This window comes from Cyprinus carpio, chromosome B4 (genome assembly GCF_018340385.1).
Source record: "Cyprinus carpio isolate SPL01 chromosome B4, ASM1834038v1, whole genome shotgun sequence".
Taxonomy (NCBI): Eukaryota; Metazoa; Chordata; class Actinopteri; order Cypriniformes; family Cyprinidae; genus Cyprinus; species Cyprinus carpio.
In genome coordinates, this window is record NC_056600.1 from 10,631,625 (window position 1) to 10,650,519 (window position 18,895).

At 37.1% G+C, this 18,895-nt stretch overlaps 1 protein-coding gene across 6 annotated transcripts in view; it reads right to left on the minus strand.

Moving 5' to 3' along the window:
- Window positions 1–18,895, minus strand: part of LOC109051389 (glutamate receptor-interacting protein 1-like) — a 248,011-nt gene that overhangs the window by 40,296 nt on the left and 188,820 nt on the right. For all 6 annotated transcript variants that reach the window (XM_042721939.1, XM_042721935.1, XM_042721938.1 and 3 more), the window contains exons 10-11: window positions 15,023–15,169; window positions 10,825–10,974 (exon numbers count right to left, since the gene is read on the minus strand). In XM_042721939.1, coding sequence (XP_042577873.1) covers window positions 10,825–10,974; window positions 15,023–15,169 — 297 coding nt within the window. The remainder of the gene's footprint in view (window positions 1–10,824; window positions 10,975–15,022; window positions 15,170–18,895) is intronic.

Below are 18,895 nucleotides of genomic sequence, written 5' to 3' on the forward strand. Positions count from 1 at the left end.
CAGGCACATAAGCATAACCAATGTGATTTATACACTGCGCTGCACCCCATTTACAATTGTCTATATCAATAAAGTCTCATGGGATACATCTCAATTGCAAAGCCGTACTTTTGTTACTGGGCAGCAAAAAGAGCCAATTTTGCCCAAGCTTACTGACGACATGTTTGTTCGCACTGTGTGCTTTCAAAGAGACCAGTGAAAATGCGCTCTGACATACGAACGCCTGTCACACCCTTGACTGACCAAGCTTAAACCGTCATTCCAAGTACCAGGGAGCACAGACGGCAGCCAAGAGGTCTCTTTCCCCATAGACACCTACGGAATTCTGCCTCCGGGTTATCGACCGGTGCCAAAACAGGCCTGCCGCATTTTTAAAGAGCCTGTTATACTAGCCGGATCGCTCTACTGTGACTGGAGAGTGAGTCTATCCGAGATTGATGATCTTGCTCACGGGCTAGATTTACCGCACCAGACACTTTTATTGTTTTAAATGCGGTGACCTTTCCTTTTTTATTGGGTGTGAGGGATGGGAAAGGGAGGTTAAGGTGACGCAGATGAGGACAGGACGCCTCTTGGATGCAGAAATGCTTTTAGGGACGGGTCTGCGGTGCACATCGATCAACAACCGTTTGGGACTCCTCTTGTCTGAAGCACTGAAAATAATACTGACTGGTCTTTTCGTGAATGGCTCAGGGGCCGCAGACTGTGAACTGATTCAACAGGGCTTTGTGTGCTTCTAAGTCTTGCTTTGCGAGGCGATTCGGTTAAGTGGTGTCTTCGGTTTGTGGTAGACTTCAAAGGCTCTGACAGACAAGGAAGCACCTGAGGGGTCATCGTCGACACATCTCAAAGAATCCCCAGCAAGCTGACTCTCTCTAGCTCGTTCGCTTCCTCCTTCCCCTCCTTCCTGTGAGAAATCTTCATTTCTGCTTCCCACAGACCAGTGAGTCAGCAGTAACTCGAAATCCTTAGAATGAGTCTGAAGAGTTTTGAAACATCTTTTCTTCGGCAGAGAACAGATCTGGGCAGTTCTAGTAAAATTGGAAAATGCACCTGTGATCTCAAAGCCCTTGAGTTGCGTCATTGTTTCGGTCAGCAGGATCTGTTCTAAGCTCTCTCTCTCTCTCTCTCTATTTATATACATAGACATAGACATATATAGCGTGTGGATTCCTGAAATATACTGACCTTTTCAATTAAAGAATATAACAAAATATGAAACTGACAAAAAAAAATAAATACATTTTTTAAGTAACTTATGAAGTATCAAGGAAATAAATATTATTATTTATAAAACCTAAGAAAAAAAGAATGCATATGGGTCATTTTGAACAATTTTCGAAAACTTGGGATAGTGCCAAAAATGTTTTATTATTATTATTATTAATAATAATAATAATATAATAATAATAAATAAAAATAATAATAATATATCCCCAAAAAACAATTAACAAAAAATACATAAATTTTTCAGGTTATTCTGAACCCCTTTGTGCATTATATGGTTAAAATCATGCTTGTGTGACATCTCTGTCTGAATACTTTGCATGCAGAGGTCAAAGCTTTGTATGATTTCTAGTCGTGTATTCTTTTGGAAGGCCAAACAAAGTAGTTTCACTTTCTCAACGAAACAGCATCACACATCACGGCCTTGAGTGAGCAGAGGCCCGGAGGCCTAGAGTGAGCCACACCGAGGCCTGAGAGTGCCACGCCACTTGAGTGAGCAGACGGGCGGCTTTAGAGGCGGATTGAGTGAGCAGAGGCCCGGCTTGCGGCAAAACCAGAGTCATGAGGGCTGGATCAGCTTGTCCACGATGAAAGCGAGATTTGGCAATCCACAGGCAAAGTTGGCGACCAGCACGGATCAGGGCATATGACTTGTGATATTGCTTGAGGCCAAACAAAGGTTTCGCTTTCACAGTGAAACACACAGCGTTCTTACGGCATGTACAATTCGAGATAAAAGGTACTGCCGCCTTGTCTTTGCGGCAAACACATGGGTCAATCGTTATATTAGCACAGGTGGAGCTCACTTAAGATATAGAACGAGCCGTTTCAGGGGGATGAGTCTCAACATGATGTTTTATTAACAAGGTTCGGGAGGAGCACGTCAGATACTTAGCCTAATTAGCACAGGTGGAGCTCACTTAAGATAATCAACACTAGGGTATAAATACAGCTGACTTACCCCTATCCATTGACGGTTTATCAGCATCCCCCCTCCCCCCATCTCCTCCACTTAGAGTTCATTTTACACTTATGTAGGGGGGGTACTCTAGGTTCGGGCCATTCCCGAGCTCGGAGCCCTTCCCCGGACAGCACGCCAAATATGCATTATATACTTCAGCTAATTATATGTAAGTGTGAACTCGTGAATTTTATAAAGAATATCTCTTTGGATTTGAGACTTTAGTCTTTGCAACTTTACAGATCTTTATTCACCAAGAGCTTGTGACACTCCAAAGAGAAAGGAAAATTTGAATCGCATCATATGACCCCTTTAATATTTAATCCTTTAATCATATTTTAAACTAGCAGAACATATTAGCACCTCAACTGACAACTGCATGGAAATCATAAACGAGGACTGTAGGCATTAGCCAACAATTAAATTATGCTAATATTCTCCTGGTGAGAAGACACGGTGCAAGTTCGGTCACAGTACATTAAACGCAGAGCGGTTTGTTCCGGACCACAGAAACGCAGAGGGGGACTTCAAAATTAGCATGGCACCACCTCCAACAGAGGAAAGGCATCAGTGAAAGCTTTTTAGAATATGCCCAGCAGGAGAAGAGGAGACAGCAGACTGAATGTGTCTGTTTATGGGGCGTGTGGACAAGACAGATAGTTTCCCCTCACATTCACCTCCACAAATACGTAACAAAATTCTTCAAATAAAACTTTTTCAACAAACAGTCAGTGATAGGAGGTGCTTAACCTTGAAAAAATATTGGCTGTTTCTCAATTCCAAGAACGCAAAGAGATTGCTGTTTTCTTCTCAAAAATATCTCTCCGGGGTGAGACCGTCCGTGCGAAGTCTTCCTTTGAAGGAGGACGCGAGAGAACACACCATTACGAGTTTTTGAGATTGTGCTGCGTTCGTGCTTAACCTTGAAAAAATATTGACTGTGAACCTCAGGAGGTCAAACTAATTATTATATTTTCAGTTTTTCCCCGGTTTTTGTATTTTTTTTATTCAAAAAGTCAGAATAGTTTAAACCCTTTTTTGTTTTGTTTTTTATCAATAGAAAAATAATCGGGATGGAACTGAATAAAAAAAAAAAAATTAAAAAAAAATTAAACTGACTATAAAAAATGCCATTATTATAAGTAAGTTAGTAAGTAAATAAATAAAATATATGTATAATATACAGTAATTAATAATAAATATATATAAAATATTAATTATGACATTAATATTAAATTAATATACAGTATTAAAAATAAAAAAAAAAAAAAAAGCAAATAATAATTCAAATAAAAACTAAAATAAAACATTTAATAATTAGATTGTGAACAAAATCCCCATTTTAAGGGAAAAATATTTTGTTTAAAACTAGCTGCTATTTATGCTAGGCTAGTTTTATTTCAGATAACAGTTTATTTAACATATCTAATAGGTCTCACAACAAAATACATGGGATTTGTCCCTCTAATGCTTTACAAAAAGAAACAGGAGACTGAATTGTACTAGCAAAAAGCACAGTGGAAAATGGCAGCAGATTTGTGACCTTCTGTGTTATCGCCCAGTGTGAGGAGATGGCTTGGCATCTCATCCAGACGTGTCATTGCTGTCTGATGGGTGACTTTGCAGCATGCATCTCCCTCCCTCCCTCTCTCTCTCTCAGATGTGTTGAACAATGTCTGTGAGCTTTATTCTGTCTCTGTGAGCCAGTGACAGTAAAGGCCTCAGGAGGGACTTTTAACAAACCAGTGCCACTTTGTATGCTAGAAGACGTCACTCTAGCAAAGGCTGAGAATGCTGAGTCGGCAGCACAGCATGCAGTGAACCCATCCTCACTCATTTGCCTTTGCGCTATAGGCTGTCAGAACGGATCCTGGGCAATTGGACTCCTTGATCCGACTGCCACAGCTCTGTGCAGAGCTCTCTGGACAGTGAAATCAAGGTGCTATGCAAATAGGGCTCATTTGGAGCATCAATGAAGTTAATCAAGCTTTAATTAAGCTTTCAATTTGGGCCAGTGAGGCAATGAACAATTTGCTGCCCTCTGAGCTCCACAACAGTAGGTTGGAACAAGGTGATTGCTGAAAAGCTGCTAATATTCATTAGCATTTTGGGCAATTATCAATTTAAATTTGATACAATTTCAAACATTTTAGCAAAAGGCAAAAAAAAACAAAAAATCAAAAAAATAAAAAAATTAAAAAATCACCAAATAATTGATATTTGAGCTATTTTATTATTTATAGAGTCCCATATTTTTAGTTCATTTATTTTAGATTTTCAGTTAAAATTTTAGTACAAGTTTTGGTATTTTTTTTTTTAAGGTTTTATCTAAAAAACTATTTTATATACTTGTACTTTTTGTTTTAGCTAACACAATAATTCTTTTATATTTTCAGTTTTCTTTTTCATTTTAGTTTAAGTTGTAGTAATTTTGTTATGTGATTGTGTATCTCATATATTAGTGCTGTCAAACGATAAATCACATCCAAAATAAGTTTTTGTTTACATACTGTACTATATGTATGTGTACTGTTTATTTATTATGTATATATAAATATAAAAACACAAAAAAAATAACATGAACACACACACACACACACACATATAAACACACACACACACACACACACATATATATGTGCAATTATATTCAGACCCCCTTTACTTTTGTCCATTTCGTTATGTTGCAGCCTGATACTACAATTGATTATATTATTTTTTTTTTTCTCATTAATCTACACTCCGTACCTCATAATGACAAAGTGAAAACAGAATTTTAGATGTGTTAAATGTATTGAAAAGAAAAAACTGAAATATCACATTTACATAAGTATTCAGTACTTGAAGCAGCTTAAGCAGCAATTACAGCCTCAAGTATTTTTGGGTATGACACAACAAGCTTTGCACAACTGGATTGGGTGATTTTCTGCCATTCTTCTTTGCAAATCTTCTCAAGCTCGGTCAGGTTGAATGGGGACTGTTGGTGGACAGCCATTTTCAGTTTTCTCCAGAGATATTCGATAGGGTTCAAGTCAGGGCTGTGGCTGGGCCACTCTGGGACATTTACAGAGTTGTCCCTAAGCCACTCCTGTGTTGCCTTGGCTGTGTGCTTTGGGTCATTGTCCTGTTGAAAGGTGAACCTTCTGCCCAGTCTGAGGTTTTGAATGCTCTGGACTGGGTTTTCATTAAGGTTATCTCTACATTTTGGTGCACTGAGTGTTTCTTCTACTCTGACGAGTTCCTTAGTGCCTGCCGCTGAAAAACAGCCCCACAGCATGAGGCTGCTACCAGCACACTTTACTTTTGGGATGGTACTCTGCAGGTGATGAGCAGAGCTGGTTTCCTGCTTAGAATTGAGGTTCATCACACAGTTTTCCATCAGTTTCTCATTTTGGCTGGGCAACCAGCTTTTGCAAGAGTCCTGGCTGTAACAAACATCTTCCATTTGAGAATTATGGAAGCTACTGTGCTCTTGGGTACCTTCAGTGCAGCAGAATTAGTTTTCAGCTTTCCCCAGATTTGTGCCTCGATACAATCCTGTCTCTGAGCTCTGCAGGCAGTTTCTTTGACCTCATGGCTTGGTTTTCGCTCTGATATGCATTGTCTGATAGGCCTTTTACAAAGAGGTGTGTGCCTTTCCAAATCATGTCCAATCGATTTAATTTACCACAGGTGGACTCCACTCAAGGTGTAGAAACATCTCAGCAATGATCAAGAGAAATTGGAGGCACCTGAGCTATCGGATCTAAACAATTGTAGTCTCAGGCTGCAACATAACAAAACTGAAAAAAATGATGGAGGTCTGAATACTTTCTGAATGCACTGTTCATATACATAAAATTTCAGTTTAGTATTTAAAAAAAAAAAAAAAAATTTAAATTTAGGTTTTCATCTAATATTTGTTTTTATTCCTGCTTTAATTTAAATACTGAAATTTTTCATAGTTTTACTTTTTGTTTTACTTAACAGGCAGCTGGTTTCCCAACATGACCAGATGAAAATTAGCAGACTAGCCTGACTGGGTTAGAAGACAAACCAGTAAACCTGCTTCGGCTGGTCTAAGATGTTTTTAAAAGGAATACAAACTATATTTTACAGGACAAAAGCATATGTCGGCTGTGTTTGCCTTTTTAATGGCGAATATTGTCTATTATGCTATGATATGATCTCTGCCGTGCTGCTCTGACTAAGCGTGTTTCATGAGTTAAAGTAAAATCATAGCTGAGGTAAGACTCAATACAGCTATTACGCCATTATGAAATCATTTTTCTAAACAAACAGCGTCTTTGAGGAGCCATGCACATGCTCGTGGCAGTAAAACTGAAAATAAATTTGTGTAATAGATGAGATGCTCTGTTTCTGTGCGGCAGGTGTATTTGCCAAACACAAGCGGTGAGCAACGCGGTAGGAGAAGCTATTAACCATGACATTCAGAACAAGTGCAGCCTAGTCATAGTAAATTAAATGCTTCAAAGTCAGATAAAAAATGGACAGTTAAATTAGCCGAAGTGTTTTGCCATTTTAAAAGACCGTCTCAAATCCCAGTTAAATGAGACAACCAAGCAAGCCACTTGTTAGGGGATTTCACATCTGTGGCACTACGAAAACCTAGTTTGTTTGAACAATGCAAAATGTCAACCTCTGGCTCAACCACTGACATAATTTCAGGACAAGAGAGAGGAGGGATTAGAAGTGCTTTGGAGATCTGTTTGGAAACAATCATTATTGTAATTCTAATGGTGCCACCGTGTTATTTAAGTATTATTTATATATGTCCAGGAGAAAACGCGCACATTCTGAACACAAACAATGCTGATTACACTGATTACGTTCTGGGGAATGTGCATACATGCGTCGTGGTACTCTCCAAAATGGTGGAAGATGATAACTCGGGGAGAAGAACTGTTGAATAAATGATGTTATTTTTGTTTTCTTTGCACACAAAAAGTATTTTCGTAGCTTCACAAAATTGAAGTTGAGCCACTGATGTCACATGGACTGTTCTACCAATGTCCTTGCTACGTTTCTGGACCTGGGAACATGTAAGTTGCGTTGCTGTCTATGTAGGGTCAGTGCTCTCAAATTCCATCAATAATATCTTAATTTGTGTTCTGAAGATGAACGAAGGTCTTATGGTTTGAAACGACATGAGGGTGAGTAATTAATGTCAGAATATTCATTTTGGGGTGAACTATCCCTTTAAACCTGCATTGCATATATTTAATCGAATCGTTGCGTTTGTGAATTCACAATAGCATTATGCTTTATTATGATTTTTAGATAGGATTAATATATCATGGAAAATGGTCTAATAATGCATTTCATAGATTCTCATCCGTGGAATGTGCCACTTCCGGTATTTTGCCGGTTACTCGACACAGGCAAAATGTAATTGAGGACTTTTTTTTATAATCGAGTACTTGAATCAATGAATCTTGACAACACTATCATATTAATCATAAATATCTTAATTTTATTTTTAGATTAGGTTTTCTACAGCATGTATCCAAACTTCACTTCCTCTAACATTTACAGCAAATAACCAAGCGGCAACGAAAAACAAGTTTAATTTAAAAACAAGTCTGCTACTAAAAGTTAGCGTGAACACGGTCAGCAGTGTGGGCAGCTGATTAACCATTTTTCCAGTGCCAACGCTTGTTTATCGGTCCTGTTGACGAAGCCCACAGATAACAGCCCCACACGGTATGAAAGCGTGGTTGGGTAATTATCTCCAGCAGAGGCGGCGACGCTGCTCGGTTGAAGGATATGAAATATCTTTCAGGATCTAATTACTGGGTAGCCAGAGGTGTAATTTCCCTCTTTCGCTTGGCGTCTTCAGATATGGGAAGAGAATGCTGAATGTGCTCAGGTAAGTGCTATCACACTCGCTGATCTTATTCAGATTCAGAGCCCAGCCGTGGAGAGGAAGGGCAGGAAGGACAGGAACCATGTGCAAGAGGTCCGAATGTACAGATAAAGACAGACTATCATAGCAGAGACAGGAAGAATAATAGACATATGGCCTTTCTTTAATACCAAGCGACCTCAATGCATTTATGTTGGAGTTTTATTGCATTCATTGCTTTCAGTGGCTTGACCAAGCTTCTCTTCGCACAATTGCATGCGCTTAGCATAATGTGGCATTTATAAAGGTTTGTTTCTGAATTACTGTAGGCAGTACTTTCAACCTCCTGACTTCTGTTTTGCACAAAGAATGGCAAAGACAGCTATAAAAATTCGAAAGCTAATAATAAAGTCAAGACAAGTCTCTGGCCAGAACCTGCATTGAGGTGCTGATACATTAGAGAAGTTTTACAGGAAATCAATAACCAAGCCCTTTTCTGTTTACTTCAGACATTCTGATAAAATGAAAGGTTTTAAAGAATGAATCAAAGTAGAAATAGGCGAAGACTGATGGTAAATCTGTTGTAGAGAGGATAAAAACCTATGAAGAACATCTAGTTATTCTTAGTACTATACAGAGCCATAGAGAAGGCCTTTGGCTCGCTTTGTGGTATTACTAAAATGGCACATCAAGGTAAAAATAGTACTTTCAAACATGTTTCAAGACCCTTTTACATTCAGTTGCATTCCATAAAGCTATTCAAAAAGAATGCATCTAACTGCATGTGAAAGCTTTCAAGTTTCAAAAAGGATGCGGAAGCATCATAAAAGCATCATAGAAGTGGTCCATACAATGGACTGGGTGAAGAATTCGAATCAAATTGAAGTAGCTATTCATTGGAAAGAAAGTTGTTTTGAATGATCCAGTTTACAAGACCGATTGATTCAAACTCAAATTGATTAATTTCTTGAGATGACTCAGTGATCCAGTTGCAGCAATTAACTTCTCACTGGAGGTGAAGATCAGTGAATAATGAGATAAATCAAGTCGATGTCTTCCTCATAAAGCTGTCAAATGTGGCACGTTAGTCATATGGACCACTTTTATGGTGGTTTTGCATTTAGTTTGAAGCCACAGAAGAAAGTATGTCAGTGTTAATTTTTGTCTGAAATTTTTAATTTAGTCTTAGTTCTGTGTCAAATGTACTTTTTAGTTATAATTTAGTCTTAAATTATAATTGCAATCATTTTTGTCACTTTCATTTAACATTAACATCACACAATTTTTTTTTTGCTCAAAATTATAATTGCAATCATTTTTGTCACTTTCATTTAAGCTGAACATCTCACAAGGAGAGCGCTAAACTCCAGCGTACTTGGTTTGTCCGTGTTTTCAGATCATCATTTTAGCCTTGTCTTTTATCGTGAACCATACTGCATGTTGATATACTCACAGTTATCGTTTATTGACCTTACTGTCATCTCGTCATCATCTCGTGTTAATTAAAAAAAAAAAAAAAAAGCTATTAAGTGAACATTTTTCGTCATAGTTTTAGTTAAGGAAATAAAAAAACTAACACTACATAAAAATTGGGAATATCCCTTGAAGAATGAGGCCTCTTTTTGAATTGTGTAGAATGTTTCATACTTGATTAATAAAAAAAAAAAAAAGGATTGATCCCTATTACTGTGCGTTCATACCAGATGCGACTTGCGCGAATAAATCGTGCTATTGGCGCATAGTTGGACGCTTGAACATTTTGAGTTTATTTGCTTCATTCGCGTGTGAAATTAACTTCACAACAGACATGAATTTGCGTCATGGGAGGGGCTTCTGCCAGTTGAGTTCACGCAGCATTACAAACATTTCAACCACCATTTATTCGGATAATTTTCAAAATATTACTGTTATCGTGTCATGAAATGTAGTTTTAAAAGTATTTCAGGTGAGAATATAGTTGTTTTAAACTCAAATATGCGGTTTATTTATAAAGACAGCGCCTGTTTAAGAATGTGTTTCGCCGATTTCGGAGATGATCAGCTCCACGCGATCAGCGGGAGCTAAGTTCTCATGTTACTGATGAGAGCACTCTCAACTCGGCTAGTCTTTCTGACATTTGCCGCTGGCTCTGATGTCTCAGTGGTTAAACAAAATATAATTTGTTTTGGGTAAATCTAACAGGTAATCTTTGGTCTTTATTCAATTAATCTATTAATATGTTAAAATTAAAAAATAAAAATAAAAAGAGGCAACACTGTTTCATTGTAATGCAGGCTGTATGCCTACACATTTCCCTGAACTACAGGGAATTTAATATGTTTAAATGAAAACTAAAGGATTTAGTTAAAGTTTAGATACAGATTTAGATTGTTATAGTTTTCAAATGATAAATGGAGCCACTGTTTTTATAAAAGTACGAATATCTACAGCTCCGGATATCCACATACAGCGACGATGATTTTGTTCTCCATTGTTGTTTCGGATTTCTGCCTGCTTGCTACGTCATAATCATGTCACTACAAAACAAACCAACCAATCGTTAAACGCGTCAAACAGCCTGAAAAAATCAAAGATTTCTCAACTCGTGCGTTACGCGTGTCAAAACACCCGAAATGCTCAATTCGCGACGCGTCATTCGCACGAAACGCGTCTTTCGCGCCGCCGGATGTCTATTCGCGTCTTTGCATTGACTTAACATGTAAATCACTCTTAACGCTTAACGCTTCATTCGCGTCTGGTGTGTACGCACCATTAGATATCAGTACATTCAACACGGCTGCATCAAACGTACTTGAGCTCTTGTAGTCTTTCTTCTTCAGTTTGCGTCTCATCATGGTGCCACGGGGACTTGTGGGATACATGGTGCGTGGCAGCGTGTTCATGTTGAGTGAGCTCAGACTGTAGGCACTCATGGAGGTGGGAGAGAAGGATGAACCCAGAGCTGTGTAGGAAAAAGAGAGAGAAAGGTTTTAGCAAAACTCTCATTATCAACTCTCAATGACTCATTTTAAGACCCTCATATATTTAGTATATATAGTTCAATTGTGCTCGGTTGAATGCTTCTATATTACATTTTCCTCATTTAAAACAACAATTTGACTGACATAGTATTTGGTATGTCTTTCTTTTGCTTTACTGGAGCTGCATTATCTTGATCTTCAGCATGATAATGAGATGATCCAAAGAACATCTTGAGTTTCTTTGGAAGAACAACATCTGACCATCTTTACAAATTCATATGATCAATCTCAAAAATGTACATAGATTAGTGACCTAGAACCTATTCATTTTAGGTTTTAACCATGTTTAAATCCCATATTTTCAACTGAACTTTCGAACCTCACTGTATCTTAACGTTTTCTAAGAACTGGAGCAGGAAACGAAAGCCACAGTTTGTCACCAGTCGAGGAAATGCACAAAACAACTCATTAAAGTGCTACAGACTGTGCCCTCGTCTTTGACACTGGGTGAACGGTGGTAAGTCTTCATCAAAGCACATCTCTAAAAATACTCCCTGATGCCTAAAAGCCACTTCTTATCACAGAACAATGGCTAAGAACCAAACTACAGTTCATACTGATCAGATAAAGTGCTTCAAAGCCATTTTTAGCATTTGCAAAAAAAAAAAAAAAAAAAAAAAAAAAAAAAAAAACCCAACTGACAGAATGTTACTACTCCAAAAAAATATGTTTTATTTGGCTGGAACACTGGCGATGTTGAAACCATGGCAGGATTAGAGCAGATTACAGTCTTATTTTTACAGTTTGTATGGTCTTGGCAGATGAAAGGACATTCTGCTTTCCTTGTTTTTTTTTTTTGTTTTTTTTTAAGCCACTAAACCATGTACAGCTTTAAGAGCATAATGAGACCTTCTGGTCCACTTGTGTATTGTTTAGGATGAGCTCTTCCTAATCCAAACATTAAAGAGTAAATGTCCAGCAAATGCAGCCTAATGTGTCTTTAGGGAAAAAGAAAACAGCTCATCACAACTATTAATACAACTCTCAGGGGGGTTTGCTATTTCACGCAAATCAAGGACACATCTTCCAGAGATGGAAAAAGCCTTTGAACTCCCATAACCAAGGGGGATATATAATCCAGCAATAAAAAAGGAGACTGTGACTAAAAAGTATTGATGGAATGACAGTAAATTATGTGAAGCCACCAGCACTGAAGTGCATCTTTACTACCCTCCTGAATTAAGAATCTGAGACATGACTGTGAAGGTGAGAAAAGGTGCCGCAAGCAATTTTAGCAGTGTTGCCAACTTCAAAATTCAATCATGCGTGTGATATAAGTGAAAAGCAGTTCAGACGTTTGAGGTTTAAAGGTCGCTGTACCATTGGTTGCTATATATATATATATATATATATATATATATAAGCTGTCAAAATTAACACGTTAACACAAATTCATTTTAATGGCACAAATTTTATTAACGTGCGATTAATGCAGTGTGCATTTTCTGTTTGACCCGTGGCCTAACCCTTAGTTGGAGAAATGGAGAAGAACAGTGTTGCCAACTTAGTGATTCAGCGACTTTTCAGACCCCTTTAGCGATTCTTTTTTTTCCCAAAAAAAGCACCTGCAGACAAATCTTTAGGGTTTGCCCAAACCTTATTTGGTTTCTGAGACTTGCCAGTATGGGCGCACGAGCACGAGGTCTCTCTATCTCAGCATGCACACACCTCTCTTTCTCTCTCTCCGCGTCTGCTCTGTTCAGCGAGCAGTGGAGAGGAGCAGCGCTTTTAGTTAAAACAGATGTTATGTTGCTTCTCTAATTTTACCTGCAAGTATAGCTGAAATCACAGCATAGCTATTGTCTTTATCTTATGTGTAACCTATTTGATTTCATCAGACGACGGCACGATTATAAAGCAGGATTTTTGTGCAGATTAACATTTGGAGAGGGAGAGCTACTGTATGTAGTCTTAATGGGTCGCGTTTCAGTCACTATTTCATATTCATTCTGTTGTCTTATCTATGACCTTTGAAACATGTCTTCATGCTCTATGTTGACTATGGTTTCACTAATAATGAACATACATTTGCATAAAGGATCCATATTTGTCCATGCCCTTGTTGATTATAGAATTAAAAACTTGAAATACATATATATAATTTTTTTAGATTTATTATACGTTTACATTTTTTTTAAATATCCATTGAAAATATACAGTACATTCATAAAAAAAAAAAAAAAAAAAAAAAAAATAATTAAACGCTAGGCAGCCCTAGTCGTAAGTTATTTATTTGATAAATAGATAAAGTATAATAATTACTAAAAATAGAATAAAACAAATATTGAAATGTAAAACAATGTAAAATAATGTTCAAGAAAATCGAATAAACATAAAAAAAATATAAAAACATACAAAGTTTAAACACCTACAGTACTATTACTCTAAAAGTGTGTAGAAAACAACGTTGTCTTTATAGCATGACAATATAATATGACATTTTATCACATAGTATAAATGGGTCTTTATAAATAAAATTATACGGCTATTATATTTTAAGTTCTTCACAAGATGATCAACCTACTTTGGGGTCCTTGGAATTAAAATATGTCACTGCTCACTTACATAAAACTAAACTACGCTAAACTTTGTCGCTTTCATAAACAATCTGTTACGTTTCCTCTAATGGCCAGCTCTCACTGAAAATGAACAACTTCCAGTTGCTTTAATGCTGCAAACCATTGTCAGTGTAAACGAACAAGCACAGGTCATCACTAACAGCCTCACAGTGCCCTTGAAATGCTCAGAGCGCCAACAAAAGAGATCGATAAAGCCCTGATGGCTGGAATTTATAGTAATGATTCTGTATAATCAAATCAGACTCTGTAAGGCCGCTGAAAGAGGAAAAGCATGACCTAAAACATAAAAGAGAAGTGCTTTTGTGGCAAGTGACAATCTTCCCATCTTATCAGCCAATTAGAGAGGGAAACTAAGGCCTCGGGATGTCAATTAGCATTGACTACATATCCCAGAATGTTCTTGAGACTTTGAAGTCCACCCATGACTACACAGGGACAAACAGTCAGGTCACGTTGCGAGAATGTCAATAGTGCAAAATTGCTTCCTTAACAAGGATTATGTTCCATATCCCCCAAAGAATGGCACCACAAAGATGTCCTCTGGATCCACTGCATATCTTCTGCACAACAAAAACCACACAAGTCTCCCTGAATGGCTCAGCGCTCGTCTGGTTTGTACAGCGACTCTGAGCTTTTCCGTTATGTGCTCTCGCCTCTGGTAGAATAGAGCTCAGCTACGCCCACGGATGAAGAATAAAGGCCAGATATAATACGGAGGAAGAGAGCAGCAGAGAGAGAAAAACAGTCTTTAGCCTCAGCATAGTTTAGAGACAAGGAAACAGCCAGGGAACAAATTAGTTCTGCTCTGTTTTCCAAAGAGATCAAATAAAACATAAAAAAGACAAAAACAGACTTATCAAATAAAGCACAAAGGAGACATTCAAACGAATGCAGTCCTGTATTGCATATCACATTCTCGTGCACGCCAAGGTTGTGGGTTCGACTCTCCAAAAATGTATGACTTAAACTGTTTAAAAAGTGTATGTGTGTTTCTGTGTATGTGTAAAAAAAAGAAAAAATAATAAAAAATAAATATATAAAATAAAATAAAAGTAATAAAATAAAATAAAGAAAAAAATTCAACTTAACTTTAGATCTTTCATCTTCAGCAATAGTTACTGAATCTGGCTGTCGCTGCTCATTTGCAAAAGTTGCATACTCCCCAACTTGGCAACAGTTTTTTTGCTTATGTGGCATTAAATAGCCAAATCTCATTGAAAATATATGAGACTGTGAGTTTTTATTAAACAATGAAAATGAAAATCAACCTGGCAATATTAAAATTATAAAGTCAAAACCCATAAAAGAATGGAATAAATTGGTTTATCAGTGATATTAATGAGGAGTGAAACAAGAGGATGAGGATGAAGGAGAAGGGAAGGAACATTACGGGGGTTGTTTGGAGAGGTTTTTTGCTTGGTCTGGCTGCGGGACTGGTCAGGGTGGTAGGTGTTATAGTGTTGATAGGGAAGGAAGTTGCTGTTGTTGTTGGTTCCGGATTCCCAGGGCAATGGCCGGTTACTCCTCTGCACCTTGACTGACCACACGGAGAGGAGAGAGAGAGAGAGAGGGAGGACGTGAGCAGTAACATACAACACCACACAAATGCCAGTGTACAACAAATAAAACATACAAGGAGAGAGACATTTTTAAGGCTTTTCAAACTGCGATTAACCCTGGAACAAAACTACTATGGTTAAAAATGACCCTAGTTTAACACTATTTTAACAAAGTTAGTTTAACGAAGGGTTATTTTGTCTGCTTTGTGATTTGGCTTTCTTCTGTTGTGTGGGCGTATTCAAAAGCCGCGCGCTTCAGTGAAACATTTGAATCTCAAAAGCGCGCTCGGCGCGGGGGCAAAACATTAGAAGATAATGGTTAACGTGAAAAAACGCACATCGCGTTGTTTTCACATGGATTACTTTATCACAGAATATTTGTTTTCGACGAACTTGTTAGTTTTGTAGACATGTCAGGCTTTCTATAGATTCTGTCTTTATCTTTCGTTGAGTATTCACTGATTTACAATTTTAATGACGCATTTGTACTGAAGATCAGCGCAGACAAAGGCTGCAGACAGCATTCCTTGTTTGTTATCTTTATTTAAAGTGACAAAGATTTGTTGTTCCAATGTCTGTATACACAAAAAAGTAGACCCTTTAAGATTCGATTGATGTATTGCTCTTATCTGTACGATCAAAACTGAAAGTGTAATTTTAAGTTCTTTTTGCAGGGATAGTTTACTAAAATGTGAAAAGTTATGTTGTTCCAAACCTGTATGACTTGAAGGAAATTTCCAAAAATGTAAAACTTTAAGAAAATAACTAAATGACTCGAAATAAAAATAAGACTAATGTAAAAAATAGGGGAATTTTGGAGGATACATCATTAAAAAGTTGTTGAAAAAAAAAAATAATAATAATAATAATAATAATAATAATAATAATAATAATAGGGGAATTTTGGAGGATACATCATTAAAAAGTTGTTGAAAAAAAAAAGTTTGTTGTTCTAAACTTGTATGACTTATTTTTTCTACATAACACAAATGAAAAATGTTTTAACCATTTAAAAAAATAATGGGTCTAAAATAAAAAAATATATATATATATATATATATATATATATATATATATATATATATATATATATATATATTATCTCTTTTAGGAATGTTCTAGGTTGAAGTGTCTCAAATAAACCTCACGAAAAATGCATCTGCAAGCTACTGTACTGAACAGCATCTTCTGAGACTTTCGGGCTTTCATATTGGACAAGAAGACTTGACAATATCTGCAGTAATAGGCACAAAGAATAAAAAAAACAAGCACTCACATAGCAAGGTCTTAAATAACCAACAGCTAGTGCTCAAAGCGTCATCGTAGGAATACACATCTACGGACACTGGCATTGATCATTTTCTATTTTGGCTCCTTTGTGTTTCACAGTTAATTTTAGCAGTATGTTTGCTGTGCTTTCAAACACACAAGCACACAGGCTGGAGAGAGAGATTACAAAAGCAGTCTGAGAGAGAAGAGAGGCAAACTGGAGGGCAGAGGCTGCAGAGGCGATTAGACAGGAAAGAGAGTCGGTGAGAGGTGAAGGAGGAGTGTGTTTTTGTGTGAGTCAGGAGACCAGGGATCCATCATCACGATAGCATCAAACAGCAGCACAGGGTTTAAAGACAGTGAAGAATCCATTGAGACCGTAGGTAATCAGGCCTGAACAGATGAGAGCCATTACTTCTACAATTGTGTGTGTGTGGGAAATAAAGAGAGAGATTGTTCATGAATCATAGAGAGAAGAAGGGCAAATGAAAATATGATGGCTGTGTTTGCTGCATTAATGTAGAAACTCTATACTAAAGCTATAGAGAAATGGAAATAATCATGATTAAAAAAAATTATCTCAAAAATCTCAAATCAATTTCAACTTAAGTTTTGATGCACTTAATTTATAATATATAATATATTTGTATATATATTGAATGTTCTAAAATATAATTTATACATAGCATACATATTTGGACATTTAACATGCTCTATAAGCATATATTTTTTAAACACAATATAGTTAATACAGTATATATTCACTATACCAGGTCTGTCAATTAATCATATGTTTTCCATTCATTTTAATCATATTTCATATTTAATTATTTTTTTCTTTCTTTCAGTATGTTCAAAATTCATTGATTCATGATTCATTCATTCAATAAAATAACAATTACACACACAAACAGACACACACAACTGGTCATCACAGGAATTAATTATCTTTACATTTATTAAAATAAATAATTAAAATATATTAAAACTGTTATTTTAAATTGCAATAATATTTTAAAATATTACTGTTTTGATCAAATAAATTCAGCCTGGCTGAGCATAAGAGACTTTTTAAAATCATAAAAACATAGTAGGATAGTAGTATATGTAAAATTTAGTCATGTATTGTATACTTTTCTAATACGTTATATATTGTACAAATTATCAACCACATTATACATGTATAGTGTATATATACAGTTTGTATAATATACACTCTGTAGTGTGCACTTGCAAAATGTACTACAACAAACTACATGCACATGGTAGTCCAGCGAACAGATTGTGTTCAGTGTTTGCATCAGAAACAAGCAGGGATTGGCCTGGAGGGATAATATTTGTTTTCTCATCAGAAGATTCAGATGTTTTTTGTGACACACACACCATGGAAACCCACCAAACCGATGTTGTGAATGCATGAGTATGCGGTGGCAAGGTAGAATGTGTCAATGCGCTGCATACGTGCGTTGTGGTGTCAGCCAGCTCTCTGCTGCTGTGACGTTAGCCAGCTGTCTGGAGTTTCACAGCGGCTGACATTTAGATCTGTGTTAGTGTAGAATGCTTCACTGCACTAAATCTGCTTGAGCTGAGGAAATAGACTACACGTCTGCGTGTGTGTGAACTGCGTAGTGGACGTGCCTCTGCATAGTAATGCTAGAAGCCTGACATGCCAGTAGACGTGTGAGGCTCTTCACGGGAATCAGGAGTGAGCCCTGTCCACTCAATGTGTTTGGATGGTGCTCTAAACTCAATTTCCTTCCCTTAAGAGCCAATCAAGACTCCTCCCACCAGCTGACCCGAGGGTCACTTCATTGTTTTCTAATGCGGTGCCTCTGAAAACCCCTAACAGTGAGCTACAGGATGCATTAGGATGCTGTGCGGGTTTACTTTTATTTATGTGTTCAGGGCTGAGGCTTTATTCCATGTTCTTGTTAAGTCCATAGCATAAAGGTCGTATAGCCACTGACCTTGTGGACGTTCTGCAAAATAATTCAATCCGTCAATAGGATTTATTTATTTATTTTTTTACTCAGTGAAGGGCATCAGCAGAACATCTGGGCTGTACATATATGATGTGTTTTGACCTCTTTTTTGCTAAGCAGACCAGCAGCAAAGGCACAGTAATAAGCTAACTAGTGTTATTTGTGGTTTGTGTTGTGGGCTGGTTGCCAGGGTGTTTGCTATGCAGATACTGAAGTGGTTTTAGCATGTCACTATACAGTTGTTATGGTTCTGGGTGGCTGCTTTGGTATTTCTATGTGGGTACCAGTGGTGGACAAAGTACATAAATCAAGTACTTGAGTTAAAGTACAGATATTTTGTGTGCACTAAAAGCGAATGTAATTATTTGTGTGGGTAGAGTACATACTGTACGAAGTTGGTGTGAACTAGTCAGAAAATGTAGGAGAGCATTATTATTTTTCATTTGTGCAAGT